General features: G+C 44.9%; 1 protein-coding gene across 1 annotated transcript in view; it reads right to left on the bottom strand.

Moving 5' to 3' along the window:
• Window positions 1-941, bottom strand: part of RAD23B (RAD23 homolog B, nucleotide excision repair protein) — a 40557-nt gene extending 39616 nt beyond the window's left edge. The window contains exon 1 of the mRNA XM_065656520.1: window positions 754-941. Within this exon, the coding sequence (XP_065512592.1) occupies window positions 754-819 (66 nt within the window). The 5' untranslated portion in view covers window positions 820-941. The remainder of the gene's footprint in view (window positions 1-753) is intronic.
• Window positions 942-16336: the final 15395 nt, after the last annotated feature.

Genomic DNA, 16336 nt, shown 5'->3' with positions numbered 1-16336 from the left:
AGGAATCTGTAGAGAGCGAGAACCATATTTTCCTTCAGCCCCCTCCCCCCGCCAAGTGGTCACGACCCACTCCCAGTGTTGCCCCATCAGCACTAATTCACTGGTGTGGGCACATATATTCCTGAAAGAAAAAACTTTAGCTTCCTATTGCCCTCTTGCTTCTTTTCTCCAGAGTACCGTGTGAGACATTCTCCCTTCCACCTTTTGGGCATTCTTTTTCAAAACGAGGAAAGTCCCCTCGCTGAGGGACTGGTCACCACGGCCCCTTTCCCCCAGCTATGAAAAGTCACTCTCATCCAGCAGGAGGTCTCTCTGCACCCCGAGAAAAAGGGGTCACCCCATGACCGCCCGCGCTCCCCGGAAAGCGGCCCGCATCCCCCACCGCGCTGAAGCGCCCGCTCCTCCACCCCGCGGTGGAGCTCCCAAACCTCATTCTCCCGGCCGTACCCCACCCCCCCAAACTCCTGCCGGGCCGTCACACCACACCCACACAACCCAGGCCCTCGCACAGGCTCCGGTGACCCCTCCCCCGCACACGCTGCCCGCCCCTCCCCCAACGGAGAGGTCCGTCCTGCCCCTTTCCCCGTCTCGCCCCCAGTCCCGGGGCCAGGGGAAAGGCCGCCCCAACTCCCCCCTCAGCCGCTGCCCGGGCCGCGCTCTCTCCTCCGGGAAGGGGGAGCAAGGCCTGAGCCCGGGAGGGGACGGAGCGCAGCCCCCCCCCACACCGCATCTCGTCCCCGCGCGGGCCCGCACCGTCTCCTCAGGGTCGATGTCGATCCGGAAGGTCTGCTGCTGCAGCGTTTTCAGAGTGATCTGCATGGCGGCGGCTGCAGGCCGCCCGTCGCGGTCACGCTCCTGCCCCAGCACCCTCCACAGCGCAGCGGGACGGGCGGCGAAGAGAGACGAGGAAGGGGCGGGGGAAGGGGAGGAGCAGCAACGGCTCGCCCTATGGCGCGCGGCCCCGGGACGCCAGTCACACTCGCGGCGCAGGGGCGGGCGGTGGCGCTCAGGGCCGCGGCCCAGGCGGCGGGGGGGGACGGAGGGAGAGGAGCGGGGAAGAACGACCCGGCTCGGCGGGAGGGGGCGGGGCGGGCGAGGTGCGCCTGCGCAAGATGCCCGCTGCTCTCGTCCGCCGAGAGCCGGGGGCGGAGGCGCGGGCGCAGATGTGCGGCCGCCCCGCCTGGGTGGTGCTCACTGGTGTGCCGGCCGCCGCCTGGGCCCCGCCGCGGAGCCTGCGGAGGCGCCCGCGATGCGCGGGCAGCCGGCAGCGGACTCAGTGCGCAGGCGCTGGCGCGGGCGGGGGGTTGGCGGTGCCTGCGGCGGACTGCGGCTGCGCCGCCCGTGAGTTATGTTCGCGGGTTCAGTGCCACACACGTACGCGTTCGCAGGGGGCAGGGAGTCCTGGAGGCAGGGTGGCCGTGGGCGGTTTCACGTCATCGAGGCCACGCGTCCGTCTGTCCGTCCGGCGTGTCCGCAGCAGCCGGGAGCTGGAGTTGTGCCGTGTCTCCTGGCTGGCACGTCTGCTGCGGTGAGGTGGCTGTGTCGCTGAGTGCGCCAGCTCGGTGACCCAGCTCCTCGTCTCGGGGCGCCGAGGAGCACGTGCTGCTCGGTCGGCCTGTGTGTGCATAGCGGGGAGCCGCGTTTCCTTCGCAGTCGCTCGCCACAGCGGTGCTGTCAGGCCCGTTCGACATGGGCACAGCTCTTCAGCAGCATCGACGGATGTGCGGACGCCTAAACTGACAGGTCAGGAAAGAGGCTTACCTGTCACCACAGCGAATCTCCAGTTGAAAGTCTTTTCTCCAAGAAGTTGATAACAACCTATTGTTACACCTTCCTGAAGACTGAATTTCTTTTAAAAATCATGACAAGGCTTACAATGCACATAAGCAAAAGTTTAGACTGGTTCTCTGCCATAGTCATCCCAAGCTTTATAACTAACAAGTTGTTTGTCTGATTTTCCTAAAGTCTGGATCATCTTTTCTGCCTTATCATTTCCATCTCATTTCAATCCCATGCATGCAAATAGGGAGCCCAGGAAGTTACTTGCTTATCAGAGAAACTGGTGCAGTGGATGGACAATGTAATGCCTGAATTCTGCCAGTGCCGGTTTCAATAGTTAGTGCTTACCTTTGATGAGTTATTAACCTCTCTTTCCTCTGGTACTCAGGCAGCAAAGAGAGCCCCCTGCTACAAAGAACTACTGGTAAAAGAGACCCCCACCCCAGCTCCTTATAACCTCTTCCATCAGTAGGTGTGGGATCTCCCAGTGTACTTTCTTTGGAACCAAGGCTGTCTTTCTGCATAAGAGGACTCTGGTGTTAGGCTAACGTAGTACTGTAATGTAATTAAACCCAAAATTTTGTGGTATTGTGCAATGCCTTGAGAAGTTCTGTTCTGCCACATTGTCCATGTAATGTTTGTCGCCAAAAACCCCCGTCTTCTAATTCATTATTACAATAAGCTTGGCTTCATTGTGATTTCTTACCAGCAGCACAGTGGAGCAGAGACCAGCAGGCTGTATTGCAGTACAAAGGGTAAGTGGGAGATGCCTCTCCCTGTGGGAGTGTATGAATGTACACATGTGTTGCATGCACAGGTGGTGGTGCTGCTACTGTAATCATCCCCCTCAGGCTCTAACACACAGCTGCTAGACAGCCGAAGCCTCTCAGGGCTTTTGCAACCAAAAAGAAACTGCTGACTGTTGCTAGTAGGAATCCAGCATTCTTGGCAGCACAGAATAACTTGCTTGCATTGCATTGAGCACCATTAAAAAAAAAAAAAGGCATGAGGTAAAATATCGCCTGCTATTTTTTGTTTGGGTGGTTACCACTTAAAATATGCTGCTTGTTCACTTTCAGTATTGCGTGATAGTAGATCTAATTCTATACTTTGGAGACAAAATAAATGGGATTTTTTTTAATTTTCCATTCAGCAGTCCAGCATTTGTAAGTGCTCAGCTTCACATGCAAATAAAAGCACTCCTGCTGAGGGATTGTGTCATTTTCACTACTCTTTTCTGCTCAGAATATGTTAAATGTAAACTACTCATCTGATTTTTGTGATTGCTGGTTATAATATGAAACCATTCTGACCAGTTTGTTGTAGGGCGAGGGTTCATTTACATTTGGCTGTTTAGTTCTCCTATGAGGCTTGTAAAAGCCTCAGCATAACTGGGAATCAACTCCAAAGACTGTGAACTGTTTAGAATAAAAGTTTTCCTGACCATTTATTTGAACTTTGAGCAAATAGAATGAGAAAAATAAAAGCTGTGATGTTTCTTTTTTTATTTATTTTTTTTTTTCTGTGTAGAGTGGTACAGGAACTTAGGACAACTCACTGTATGGGATGTAAATTAAATAAACGAGTTCTTCGTGTTTCGTCTAGCTCAGCCCCTTCAGCTCTGTAAAATACATTATGGCAGAGCTTGACTCTCCAGGTCTTTCTTCAGGCTCCCTTCCATCAGTTGCAGAATTGATGATTGTGTTTTTTCCCAGAGTATTCTTGTCTTTTAGCCTAACAGTGCTTCTCCTTGACAGCTAGTGCATTGTTTTTTTTTTTCATTTTGTGTCTGAAGTGTTTGGGGTAATTGCCCTGTGTTCAGACTGGAGTATCATAGTCACTGACTTCATTACAGCAGTTTGTATGCTGACTCAGTGAGTGCACAACCCTCTTCTACGCAAGTAGAAAACCTTACGTTGCTTTGAAAGAAATGTGAAATAAAGCCTAAAAAGTTAGATATTTTGATGGCAAATGTCTATAGCAATTACTTTTCAGCTCTCAGAACTCTTGGATTTTCGTTTCCGAGTAACTTGATCTCCCTGGTGCAGGTTCTCCAACTTCATGCCCCCAGGGATTTGTCCTGCTCAGCACATTTTAGTTGTCCACGATCGTCCAGTGAATGCCATCTCCCAAGTGGAGGTATATGTTTTCATGTCTTACAAGTTACTAGACAAAGCCAAGTTCTTGCTGGTTCTTGCAGAGAGGGAGGAAAACACAGCGAACCCAAAATGGAGTAGGGAAAGTAATTGGAAAATGTGCCTCCAGTACACCTTTCCCTGCAGCAAGATTTCCTTACGTAACCCTGGTGTTTCTGGAAGTTGGAAAGATGTGCACATATAAACCACACAGAAATAAGGACAGGAGTCAGCACTATCACCTTACTGACTGAGTTGTCCAAAGCCTAGGGTCTTGCTGGTAGTTTATCGGAGTGTGTATACATGCTGTGGAGCATGTCGGTAGCGGCTGGAGTCTGTGACACCCTAGGTCTCTCAGAGTAATGTTACATTTAATGGAAGTAGAATCTGGCAGCTGAGACGGTAAGCAGGTCTGATGCAACCATGCTTACCTACAGTGAACATGCAAGGACCTGATTCTCAGCTGCTGGTGGCCCAGTAAAAGCAGTTTTGCTGTTGTTGGTAACAGACTTGTGCTGACTTTATGAGGCCAGAGGACCAGGGTCTATTGTGCTTGGTGACTTCTGATAACTTTGTGTAAATAAGTTTTGTAATTGTGTCACTTGTTACAATATGCAGTTCAAGTAGAAGGTAATAGCAAAGGCTTTGAAAACATGAGCAGGGGCTAAAAGAGCATCCCCAAGGCTATGAAAAATTCGCTAGTAGTTACTGGTTATGCAAGAAGTACAGCCTTGAGACCTGAGAAAAACCGTATCATAAACAGAAAAAATGAGGAAGAATGTAAACAAGAAAAATGTTGAGCAACAGGGTAATATGCCTGACATGCTGGGAAAGTAACATCTTCAAGCCTCGCACTGCATGAAGTCCATCAGACAGAGGCCTGTGGCTAAGACCCTGCTTAGAGAGTCAAACCTGTTAGGGTAAGATCTCACCACTGAATTAGTTTTCTTACTACACATACTGGTTTGAAGCTGTGAACATACTCCTGGCTTCAAGGACCCCACCTACAGAGCCTTAGACCTGAGAGCATTGTCCAGGGCTGGGCATAACAAGATGAGTGTGTACTTGTCTGTGTGTTTTCACCTCTTCAACCACCAAAAAAATCCCTATTGCATCTTACTACAGTTGGTCTAATTACTCTTGGTAAAAGGCTCTGCAGACTCTCTGGCAAACATCGAAGCAAATACTTGCATCCGTCAGTGCATGTGGTAAGTCAGTGCATCCAGTTTCTGCACTAACTTGCAGTAAGTGCCTACACTCTGTTGCTTAGGTCATCCCACCATCTTAAAATACCTGTATGTTATGAACACTAGCAATCATTATTAGCATTACCATAATCTTTACGAGACCTACTCAGACATTAGGATGGATGGCAGATGAAGAACATGAAGGTGATTCTCACCCCAAAGAACCAACAATCTAAGGAAGCAAGGAATGCAATGGTCCTTACAAGAAAGCAGCACATGTGTAGCAGATGTTCTGTTTCAGACCTTTTGAAGGAGAGTGCTGACTTTTCAAAACCAAGTGAGAAGCAACAGGAACAGCAGCATGGCCTGCACAAGGCCCTGAATGTGGAAAAAGCAGCTTGTATTTGCTATGCTGAACCAGGGGGAGGTATGCAGAGGGCAATACTCCAGGTGGATGCCTGTGAGACTGGATACCAGCAGATGAGCAGCAGCAGAGATAAGAGGCAAGATTTTGAGCTTGTGATGGCGATTAGGAAGAGCTGTTAATTAGGCAGATGTGTACAAAGACTCCAGAAGGGCAGCACAGTCTGAAGGGTCTTTGTATCAAATGGAACACACACCAGTAATGGAGAGATGAGGGGAAGTAGCAGAGTGACTGGCAGGTGGTAATGTGAAAAGCTCCCTCCTTGCCCTTAATGAAAGGAAGGATTTACACCTTTCACAATTAGTGACTTGTCTCAGAAAAATGTTCTGACAGCAGGCCTTTTCACCAGCTGTTGACATTAAATAGGTATTAATTAGTGTGATGTGTCTTAGGATATAGTGTTTATTTTTCCTTTAGGGTGAGATTTTCCATTGAGTTGACTGGTCTCCGTTCCACATGCCTTTATGCAGAGCATCCATTCACTTTCTCTGTAACACATATTAACAGAGAATGCCAGGGCATCTTTTGGGAAGGCTGAATCAGCTACAAGCACATCTCTGGAGTAGGTTAACTGGTACTTAGGTTCCAGTTTGCAGTAATTGTTATCAGTGTAAATTAATTCACCCTGAATCTAATTCTGCATGCACTCAGGAGCTTTATCTGTCTCCTGTTGGCAGCATTATTTCTTCACTACAGGAATAATTCACAGGTTTACTTGAGGTATGAAACTGCTACCAACCTTCCACAATCATCCTCGTTTATTGTGCAAGACAACACTGAAGCAGCTTCACACTATTTGCCATGATAGTAAAGAGCAGCTGCTCAGGTTAATCAATTCACTAGACTGTGAGATATTAGGCAGTGACCATGGGAGCAGTGGTAACTTGCAGCAAGGTAGTTCTAGTCTCTTCAGCCACTACCAGCTGCAGGCAGAAGAGGGTCCAGATGATACTTTTTGTTGGCATTATCAGTGACCTCTCATGTCTGCATGCCTCAAGGTCTGAAAAAAGTCATCAAAAAGGACTGGAGACTTCACACTTGGAGCACTCCAAAGCAGTGGTGCTCCCTTGGATGAGAGAAATCACTGTGTGCATTTTCAGCACCACATCCAGAAGCGTGGAAATTCCATTAGAGTTTCCATCAGCACTTGGACACTGTGGGTGTTGCACTCCACTGTACACTGGAGTCTGCACAGAAGCACCTGTAGTTCATACACACCAACATGAAGTTAGTATGAGATCAAAATGAAACCCGGCTTTTTGTGACAAAAGGGTACTGAAATGTCTTTTAAGTAGGGATTTGGTCTTTTATTTTGTGAGCGATTGCTTTTTTGTTGTTAACCTTTTAGCTTGATTGGCACTCAAACAGCTGCCAAAAATACTGGGGATTGACTACAAAATAACAGCATGGCAAGTGCAACTACTCCTACATTTGTACAGTCCTAAAATTACATTCGGCCCTTTGAAGGCCACCATGAGGCTGATGTGACCCCCGCTGAAAATGAGTTTGAAACCCCTGCATTAGACTGTCATCTTGACAGGTTTATATATTTATTACACTAATTATGTGAGTGTAGTAATTGTATATAGGAATATCTAGATGATATTTCCCATCTGTAAAATCAGTACCAGGCATGGGGAAACCCACGAAAGATTTGTCAGCTGACACTAGCCTGCAAATTTTCCTTGAACATATCACGAATTTTCTCATTCAGTAGCAAAACCTTTATATTTTTTTTTCTATACAGAGATTTAGGTGCAGTAACTATGCTAATTTGAAATGACTGTCAGTTCATTTTACCCCATTTCTTAAGGAAGCGAAAGACAAGGGGTGGGAAGAGGAATCTCAGTTCAGGGAGTGGCTGCAAGGCGTGCTTTCTGAGAGCTATTCCTAGAGCATTGCTTCTGACAGTCAAGCTTCACTCCAACACCGTGCCCACAGTTAGAATCTAACCCTTTCATATGTATTTTTGTTTGCTTGCAGTCTCTCTTGCAGTCATATCACTGTCATTTTGCTACTCCAGGATATGAGGTTTGCCAATAAAAGTTGTATGGGAGCTAGGGTTGAATACCAGGCTGCATGCTAGATGTTGCCCAAAGCATTTTAAAGCAGAGGTCATCTTCCAGGCTCATAGCAGTCATGGCTAATGACTCTGGAAGCTTAGACTGTCAGTGTCAATGCCTGGAAGAGGCTATTGACTGGGCATAGGAATTAAAGTCTGTAGATCTGTGTATGCATAAAGACTACTTGTCAGTGAGGAGGACAAGGTATTGAATTCTGTGTGCTTCAAGAGAGTTTATTTGGAAATGCACAAATCTTGTCATCTGTGAAAAGTTTCGTTATTTAGTCACTCGTTTCTTTGGAGTGCTAGACAGTTGAAAGGGAAGGGAATAAAAATGATTTGGGTTTAACAATTGCCAATGTGTGTCTCCGAGGACAGTTATCTGATGGCTGGGTCTGTTAGCAGTAAGGACTATTGTTGCTGTAGGGGGATTTAACAGTGTTTCAGAGTGCAGACTCTTTGCCAACTATTTTAATATTTAGGCTTTGTTTGAGCTTCTGTCCTGTCTTTGTTCTTGCCTGTGCTGTAATAAAAAGAACAAATGGAACCCGGAAGCTGCGTGTTGGCCTTCTGTAGTTCAGCAGACCTCCTATGGAAAGGCCAGACATCAGAATATTTCTGAAGCGAGGCCAATTATTGCATGAGACATTAGAATGGCAAATAATGCAGCCAGCCAGGGAAGCCCATCCCTATTGCTGCGATTTGACAGTGTCACTATGAAGGTCTTCCCAACTTCAGGGCTGGACCAAGCAGTTGCAGAATTGGTTGTTGAATGCGCTATGAAAAGCTCCTAGGGAAATGACATCAGAAATTGGCAGCAATCAATCTGGAACATTGATTCCAAGAAAAATATTTATCTGAAAAATAATTAATCAAATCCTACAGGTCAAACTGAGCCTACTGTAAATAAATTAAATCAGTTTATTTTTCTATGAGTCGTTAATCATATTACAGTCATCACTGTAGTTATGTGAAAGTATTTTAATTTAATCAAAATGCAGTTAAAACTCATATAAACAAATTTGGCCTCAAGTGTACTACCCCCCACACAGACTAATCTTTTCCAGCATGTTATCGGGAATGAGACACCAAAATAGATCTTTCTATAGAGACCTGATAATGGATTTATGCATTACTTGATTTTGAACATGCACTTTACAACACTCTGCTTTTCATCCTGACTACCAGATAAAAGAGAACAATATGCCATGCTCTGAGACTTTTGTCACAGTGTTCATAGCTTGTACAGGCCATCTGCTGTGGAGTAATATAGCTGCTGCAGTACATTACTTTCCTAGCATATGCATACCCTGACAGCTGGAGAGTGTGAGCCCTCTGGATTCATCAGGAATTCACTTCTATGTGTAGCTACTCTGTCCGCATAAAGCCGTATATAAAACAATAATAACTCCTAGGTCACAGGGACCATAGAAGCATTGCAGTTTGCAGGGACATGGGTAGCTTCCGGTCCAAACTTCTCCTTGGACTGAGGTTCTAGAATGAATTCAGATCCTGGTGCTCAGAGCTTTATCCAGACAGACTGTGGAAACCTCCAAGGACAGAGACACCACAGCCTCTCTGGCTCCTGCTGCAATGCTTAATTATTCTGTTTTTCCCCTTCTAACCGAGGTGTTACTGAGTGAATCCTCCTGCTATATGGGCCTGGAGACATCCAGCCTGAGCCTCTTTGGCCCGGACGAGCAAACCCTGTGCCAGCTGCTGCGGGCTGCCCTGGGCCCGCACACAGGCAGCTTTGTGCGCCGGCTGATCGACACCGTGGTGGCGCGGTGCAGCAACGAGGCCCAACGCCGGATGGGCCTGGGGGACAACTGGGCTGCCGAGGAGCGGGAGGGCAGCCCCGAAGCTGCCCCCGGCCCTGCTGCCTCCCGAAGGGGCTCTCCTGCCCCCAGTCCAGCCCCCTCCAGCAGCCCTGACAGATTTGAGGCAGAAGAGCTCCCCAGCACCTCCTCGGCTGCCCTTCGTGGGGGTCCCAGCGGCACCCGCTCTGTCCCCGTCCCCACCCACGGGGAGCAAGAGGAGCCGCGGGAGGACCCAGAGGAGGCTGGGCCCACGGCCTCCACTCCCAGCCGGGGCAGCCAGTGCTCCCCTGGGAGGGCCCGGCGAGCCCCGAAGAGGAGGGCAGGAAGCCCTGAGGCCACTTCACCACCAAACAAGAGGCCACCCCACCGGCAACAGTAGGAGGGCGCCCCAGGAGCTGGCGAAACCAGGGCTGGGCCAGCGGCTGGGGCACCCGCCAGCCCCCAAGGGGCCTGGGAGGCTAATGATCAAATAGTACAGTAAATGTATGAAAACTACAGAAACGGGCTTCGTGTTTCCAACAATGGAGTTGGTGTTGCTAGTCTAAGAGGTAGTTCAGAGCAGCGAGTAGGGTGCCTAACTGGGATGAAAAAGGCCTGCCTACCATACTGCCCAAAGTAACCGGTCAGCTAATGTTTTGATTTTATCTGTTTGTGGTGCTGTCCTCTCTGTGGAGATAATTCAATAGACCTGCAAAGTACAATGACTTAAAAATTAACTTAATAATATTTTTTAAATTACAATGATGAAGCAAATTACCCACAGTGACAACAGGAAATAAAAGTCAGCCACTAATTGTTTGTTGGAAGACAGGTTCAGTGAAGCAGAAAATCAAATTATATAGGTATTGCTTGGTTTGTCTTTATACTTTCTTTGCTAAATGGTGTTTTCTGAGATCAAGGGGAGGACTTAGCAAGAAACAATTCAATTTCTGGATTTATGCAGTGTTTACTTTCATGTCTGCTTATAAATATTGATGGTTACAGCATACTTGATTTCTGCTACAATTGTAATGTAGAAATAATATTTTTGGGAGTGCAAAAGGCCTGTAAAGGGTAGCTTGTTTAAGGTGAGAAGGACTTTAAAACTGAGAAAGTGAGAATAAACTCATTCAAGTTGAGCACAAGGGTGCTCATCATCAGTCAAAGCAGGGAGAACTTAACCATGCTTTAGGGAGATGCAATGTAGAGGACATGCTGTCTAAGTTAGTCTGCACTGAGGAGAGAAATTAAAGGAGTTATCCAAAGTTATGAATTATTTTTTCTCCTGCTCACTTCTATTGCATGTCTGCTTTAAGAGTAGAGACTGAAAAGATTGTGCTTCCATAGATGTGCACACTTATGAAAAGGAGCAGTGAAGGGGTGATAGGGGTAAATTGAATGAAGCTGATTATGGAGCAATACAAGCACATGATCAATGGCATCAATAGCACTTCACACTGAGAGGCAAAACAGTAAAATTTGCCATAAGCCTTGGCAATATGCTGCTTCTGATAGGAGACAGGGCTTCCGTGTTTCCAGCTGAGGCACAAGAGACAGACAGTTCTTGTGAATTACACACTTTTGCTTGTATACATGTTGCCCAATGCACTCAAGATGCAGCAAATCATTTATACCTGCTGAGAGGACAGGACGGAGTATGTGCCTTGTGCATGGAAGCCCAACTCTTTTTAGCCACAGCTGCTCAGCAGAGCAGCCCTGCACAATGGCTGCAGCTGATTGCCATGGCTCAAGCGGTGCTGTGGTCTCACCAGACATTTCCAGCAGTGCAGAAGACACTGTTTTTTTCCGTTATGTGGAAAAGCAGAGAGTAAAGGATGATCCAAAAGAGCCAGAAAGCTCCACAACCGGGACTGCAATGGAGATGGATTGGCTTAGCTAGAATATTCATGTCTGAATTCCCCACAGAAAACAATTACAAAAGTCAATATTAGTCACACCTATGGTAAGAATGTAATTTTAATATGATAAGTGATGATTTTTGTCAATGTTAATATGCAAATATTGACTATATTTGATTTGGAAAAATAGGTCTTGCCTCAGTGTATATTCCTCAAGTATCTGATTGCTGCTTCAGGGAGAAGATACCCAAATCTTACTGCTCAATTTTACATTGTCTCATTTTTCTCTCCCAAGTGACATTGGCATTTGCTCCCTGAATTGGGAGTATCCTAGAAGGCTTACTGTTTTGCACATGTTACAATATTTAAAGCTTGTCAGTGTGGAAGTCCAAATGCAGAGCAGAAATCTGGAGTCCAGTTAAATAGACTAAAAATCTCACTCTTGTGGGTCTTCAAAGGACATAAAGTTTAGGGCCCAAACCGAGATGTTGCTGCCTTGAAAGGAGTCTTGCTGGAAAAAAACATTTTCAAAAGATGTGAAGCTGGCATCCACTTTCCTCTTTCTTGAAATGGTTATTCCCTCTTTGCATGGAATAAAGATGCCAGTTTACTGGTTTACATCTTCTTTTATTCATTTTTTCTTCCATTCCCTGCAGAGCTGCCCAATCCCAAAAGGGTTTTGTTTCCTAATTCTGAAGTTATGTTGTTAGGTACCAACAGTTTCGGGGATAGCCCAACATCAGATTTCCAGGTAGCAGAAGTACCACTTAGATGTATCTGGCTCATTGCATTCTTTTTACCCATCCAGCAGATGGCATCGAAGCTCTAGAAAAGTTCATCCTTTGTCATTCTTTCAGGTCCTGCAGAGATTCTTCTATTTGCTTTGGTATTTTTTATTTAAAAGATAATGATGCCAAGAGGATTATTTTAGGAGACTTCAGTTTGGTTTGCTGTTAACTTTAAAAACTTATTATAGTAGTATATACATATATTTTTAAAAGTTGGTGATATTTTCCTGAAGCCTAACAGTGTGGAAATTTTAATTTTCTTCTTTGGTGTAGTTATAGTAAATTTAAGGAGAGCTTATCTTATACTGCTTTCAAGTGAGGTTATGTATTATTTCTCAGTTTGAGTCTGATTTCTGAAGTTCTTTGTTAAACTAATGTCTGTACTCCATATATAGGCAGTATTCTGGCTATGGTGAATACTGACATAGGTGACATATCAAATGTTAATCAAATGTGTTGAGATAATATTACTTCTAAATCACATTGCTTCATGATGTTTGATTTCACAGTGGTGGTCCAGTTTATGTATAGCATTTAATAACTTATGAATTCTCAGTTCAAAACTACTGCTTATATGCAATAGTAAAAAGCTAATACAAAAGCCTATTGTGACTGTATAAGGTCTAATCAATTCAATTGCACAGTCATACATTTATTTAGTTGACTCTAATGTCTATACTTTGTTAGGAGAAATGAATTTGTAATTATAACTTCAGTTCGTACAAGAACTAAGATCTGATCTATTTGCTCTTTCGTTTCCTGGCTGGTGAAAGAGAGCTGACTATCTGTGTCTAATCCTCCACACACTAGTCTTCATAGAAAGTCTCTTGTGCCAGTTCCTTTCCTAGCAAACGCTTCTAATGGGTGCCTAGACAACAAGAGGAGAGTCAAAATAATTCTATCAGGTCAATGAAAGTCAGGTTTGGTAGAAGATTTTTTTTCCTGAACCTCAGAATATGCAATTCAAATAGTCCTTTAGCAAAAAAATTTTAAAAGTATTCATCATCATGTACTGATGAAACCATTGATAGGCTCATCCCTCAATTTCAAATCTGAAAACTCAAAGGTAAAATATATTCTGCTTTGATTGAAGTCCACCTTAACATTGAATCATCCATGCTATTTAAACAAGTCTGCCTGTGTTACTCTAATATCTTACCATGTAGTCCTGATAGTAACAATGACAGTAAAGAAGAACAATTCCCAAGAAGACAAATAACAGCCATTCTTAAAAGAGGCTTCTAAAACATTTTAAAGTTTTAAATTACTCATTTAACAGATGTATTTATTTCATTGGTACTTCACTACTGAGGTAAATAAACTTAACTGTAGAAAACATAATGGGAAATGCTACTTGTTAAATATTTAATAAGTACTGAAAATTACCAGTTCAAGTAATCATGTAACTGACTCAGTAGTTTGCTACTGGAAGCCAAAGGTTATTCTCAGAACAACACCTAGTTCTGAAAAAGAAGGGATGACAAGTGGGGGACATTAATCAGAAGTAGGTTTTGATTCAGGCTGCTGGACAAGGTCTCACTGCTTACATTCTCTGTGCGTGGCCCAAACCAGAGTCTGTCTGAAACCTCAGAGCTCAAAGTGTGTGAGCCCCTGTGGCAGGGCAGCTCCTCCCCAACACCACTCCCACAGTCTGCTTGCTTGCTCCGGATGGTGGGCTCTCTGGGACGTGGATTTTAACCATCTGAGAATGGGGAGAGAGCTCCATCTGAGCCCTTAGTTGCTGCTGCAATACAAATAACAATGAGCTTTCTATTGTTCCAGCAGAATTCCTACTCAGATGAACCTCCTAAAGCTCGCATTTTTAATGAAATGTAGGGTGGTCATACCCAGATTGCCAGTTCTGCTGCAGGAGAACAAGTTGAGTTTGCAAGCACATTTTAGCTGCAGGCTCTTTTTTTTGCAGATCAAAGTCAGCAAATGGCAGGGAGGGTCGAACAGAGGTGAGGCTTGCTTGCAGCCAAATTGCACTGATGTCATCAGCTTTTTTCTTTGTCATAGAGGCAGTGCAGCCTGGCTATGATGAATCTTAGAAGGCAAGACTCAGTCAGCTTTCATTGTCTGTACAAAGTAAATGGAATTAAAAGGCCTTGCCTGTTCCTCCAGCTGGTAGCTTTAGTTTGGAGTCCTCCTGTTGCTACCCTAATTGTCAGTAGAAAGGATCTTCTTCTCCTGCATGTTTTGAAGTCTCGGGTGTTCACCTGCAGACGTAGGTCTATCTTATGTATGAACGATCAGGTCTCAAATATACCTGATTAATTCTTTGTCTCTCTGTCTCAGCTTACTAGAGAAATAACATACAGACTCACAGCAAATCAAGCACAGACATCCAGGACAGACTCTATTCCCATGCCTTTTGCAAGAAAACCATCCCTTTGTCAGAAGACGATTCATCAGCAGTTTATTCAACTGACACATGCAAGCAGCTATCCATCCTTCAGCTACCTTGATATTTGCTGAGAAAGCAGGACAGTGGTGCATAAGCAATCTGCATTTCTGTCCTGAGGACATAGTGTGTCCTAAGGCAATTGCTGCATGCACTGACTAGGAGTGCTAGGTGCTCTTCTGGACATACTCTTTACCAATAATGGACACTTTTTGGCAGCTTTACCTACAGTATCTGTAAGATTTTAACATGTAAGGGCTTAAGGGGCTTGAGGAAGACAAGCAGAAGAATGAAGACCCTGAATCCAAGAAAGACAGATGTTAGCTTTCTAATGGAAGTGTTAGGAGCAATCCCATTGGAGATTGCCTTGGAAGGCAAAGTTTCTCAGGAGTGCCAGGAAATTTTCAGATATAGCCCTCTCAAAGCATAAGAGTGGTCTACACCCTTCATCAGAAAAAGGAACAGTTATAACATAATAACAGCCTACTTAAAAAGTAAGCTACTGAGGGAGCTCAAATGCAGAAGGGAAATATAAGAGACATGGAGAAAGTGAGACTCCTGTAGAAAGAAACTTAGAAGTATTGCTCCTGCATGCAGAAATGTTGTTAGGAAAGCAAAAACTCAGCTGGACCTCAAACTAGCAAAAGATGACAAATATAGCAAAAACAACTGTTATTGGTATGTTACAAGTGGAAGTACAAGGAAGCTGTAGGTGTGCTGCTGAGTGGGGCTGGAAGGTTAATTAAAAGCCCCCACAGAAAAGACAAAAGTGCTCAGTGCCTTCTTTGCCTGAGTTTTGATGAATGAGATCAGCCTCCAGGTCTCTACACTGAGAAACAATGACAAATAAGTGTGCAAATACCAATAGTGGAGGAAAGTTGGATCATGAGACATCTCCACAAACTGGACACCTATAGACACTTTCCCCAAATTCAGGGGAAATTCTGTCTGGCTATAGGAAAAAAAAATGCTGTGAGAACAATTAGACATAGGAGCCCAGAAAAGCAGTAGACTTTCCCTTGATGAAAGTACTCAAGACTCAGTTTGGCAGAGCCTGGGTAACTAGCCTAAGGCACTTCTTTCCATAGAAGGTCGATGTCCCCTTCCAATCTGGACCTTTCTGTCATTTTCATGATCCTCTCAGGTTTCTGGAGAAAAATTTCAATGAATGAGAAACAAGTTACCTCATTACAAAACTGTCCTCCACCTCTAGTGACCACTTCAATAAACACACATAGTAACTCATCCGTTTGGCTTACACTTTATTTCATTTTTCTTGCATTCTCTCCAGTCCTGTGCCCCTCCACTAAAGATCACAGTAGATGTTGGGGGGAAAAAAGGTTTTTTTTTTCCCCAAAACACTGACGTTTTTATTCTGAATTATGTGGTCACAATGTTCAACCTTTGGCTTCTGGCCATGGCTATTGCCTTCTGTTTCAGGGTCAGTGAAAAAACACCATTTCTTAATGATAAAATTTTATTGTAATTTCTGATATTTGCAGCTACTCACCAGGTTATGCCTTACAGAACAAGATGTGATAACTTCTTTATAGCTCCCACTTGAATAATTTCTACTTTATCACTGTTGTTTTGTTACATCCACCTCTGCATTCTGAACAGCTTCTGTGCTACCACATGGAAAAAGTGAGGCATGCATTCGTACCTCTGTTCCAGGAAATCCAGTCCTCAAAACATTTTGGCATGTCTCCTGACTTAAGGTCTTAGTGAGGAACATATGAATGTTCAGCCTGAAGCATAACAATATCCAACTAACTTCTATGTTTTTTCAGTAGCAAAAAGTGTTTGCTTCTCTGAGGCATACTGGAGCCAGTTATGGTCTCACCTGACAGCACTGGTGTGCTTTCCTTCATATAGGAAAAGGCTATGCTGTCACTGATC

The sequence above is a fragment of the Caloenas nicobarica genome, chromosome Z (genome assembly GCF_036013445.1).
Source record: "Caloenas nicobarica isolate bCalNic1 chromosome Z, bCalNic1.hap1, whole genome shotgun sequence".
Taxonomy (NCBI): Eukaryota; Metazoa; Chordata; class Aves; order Columbiformes; family Columbidae; genus Caloenas; species Caloenas nicobarica.
This window is presented reverse-complemented; position numbering and strand designations above follow the sequence as displayed.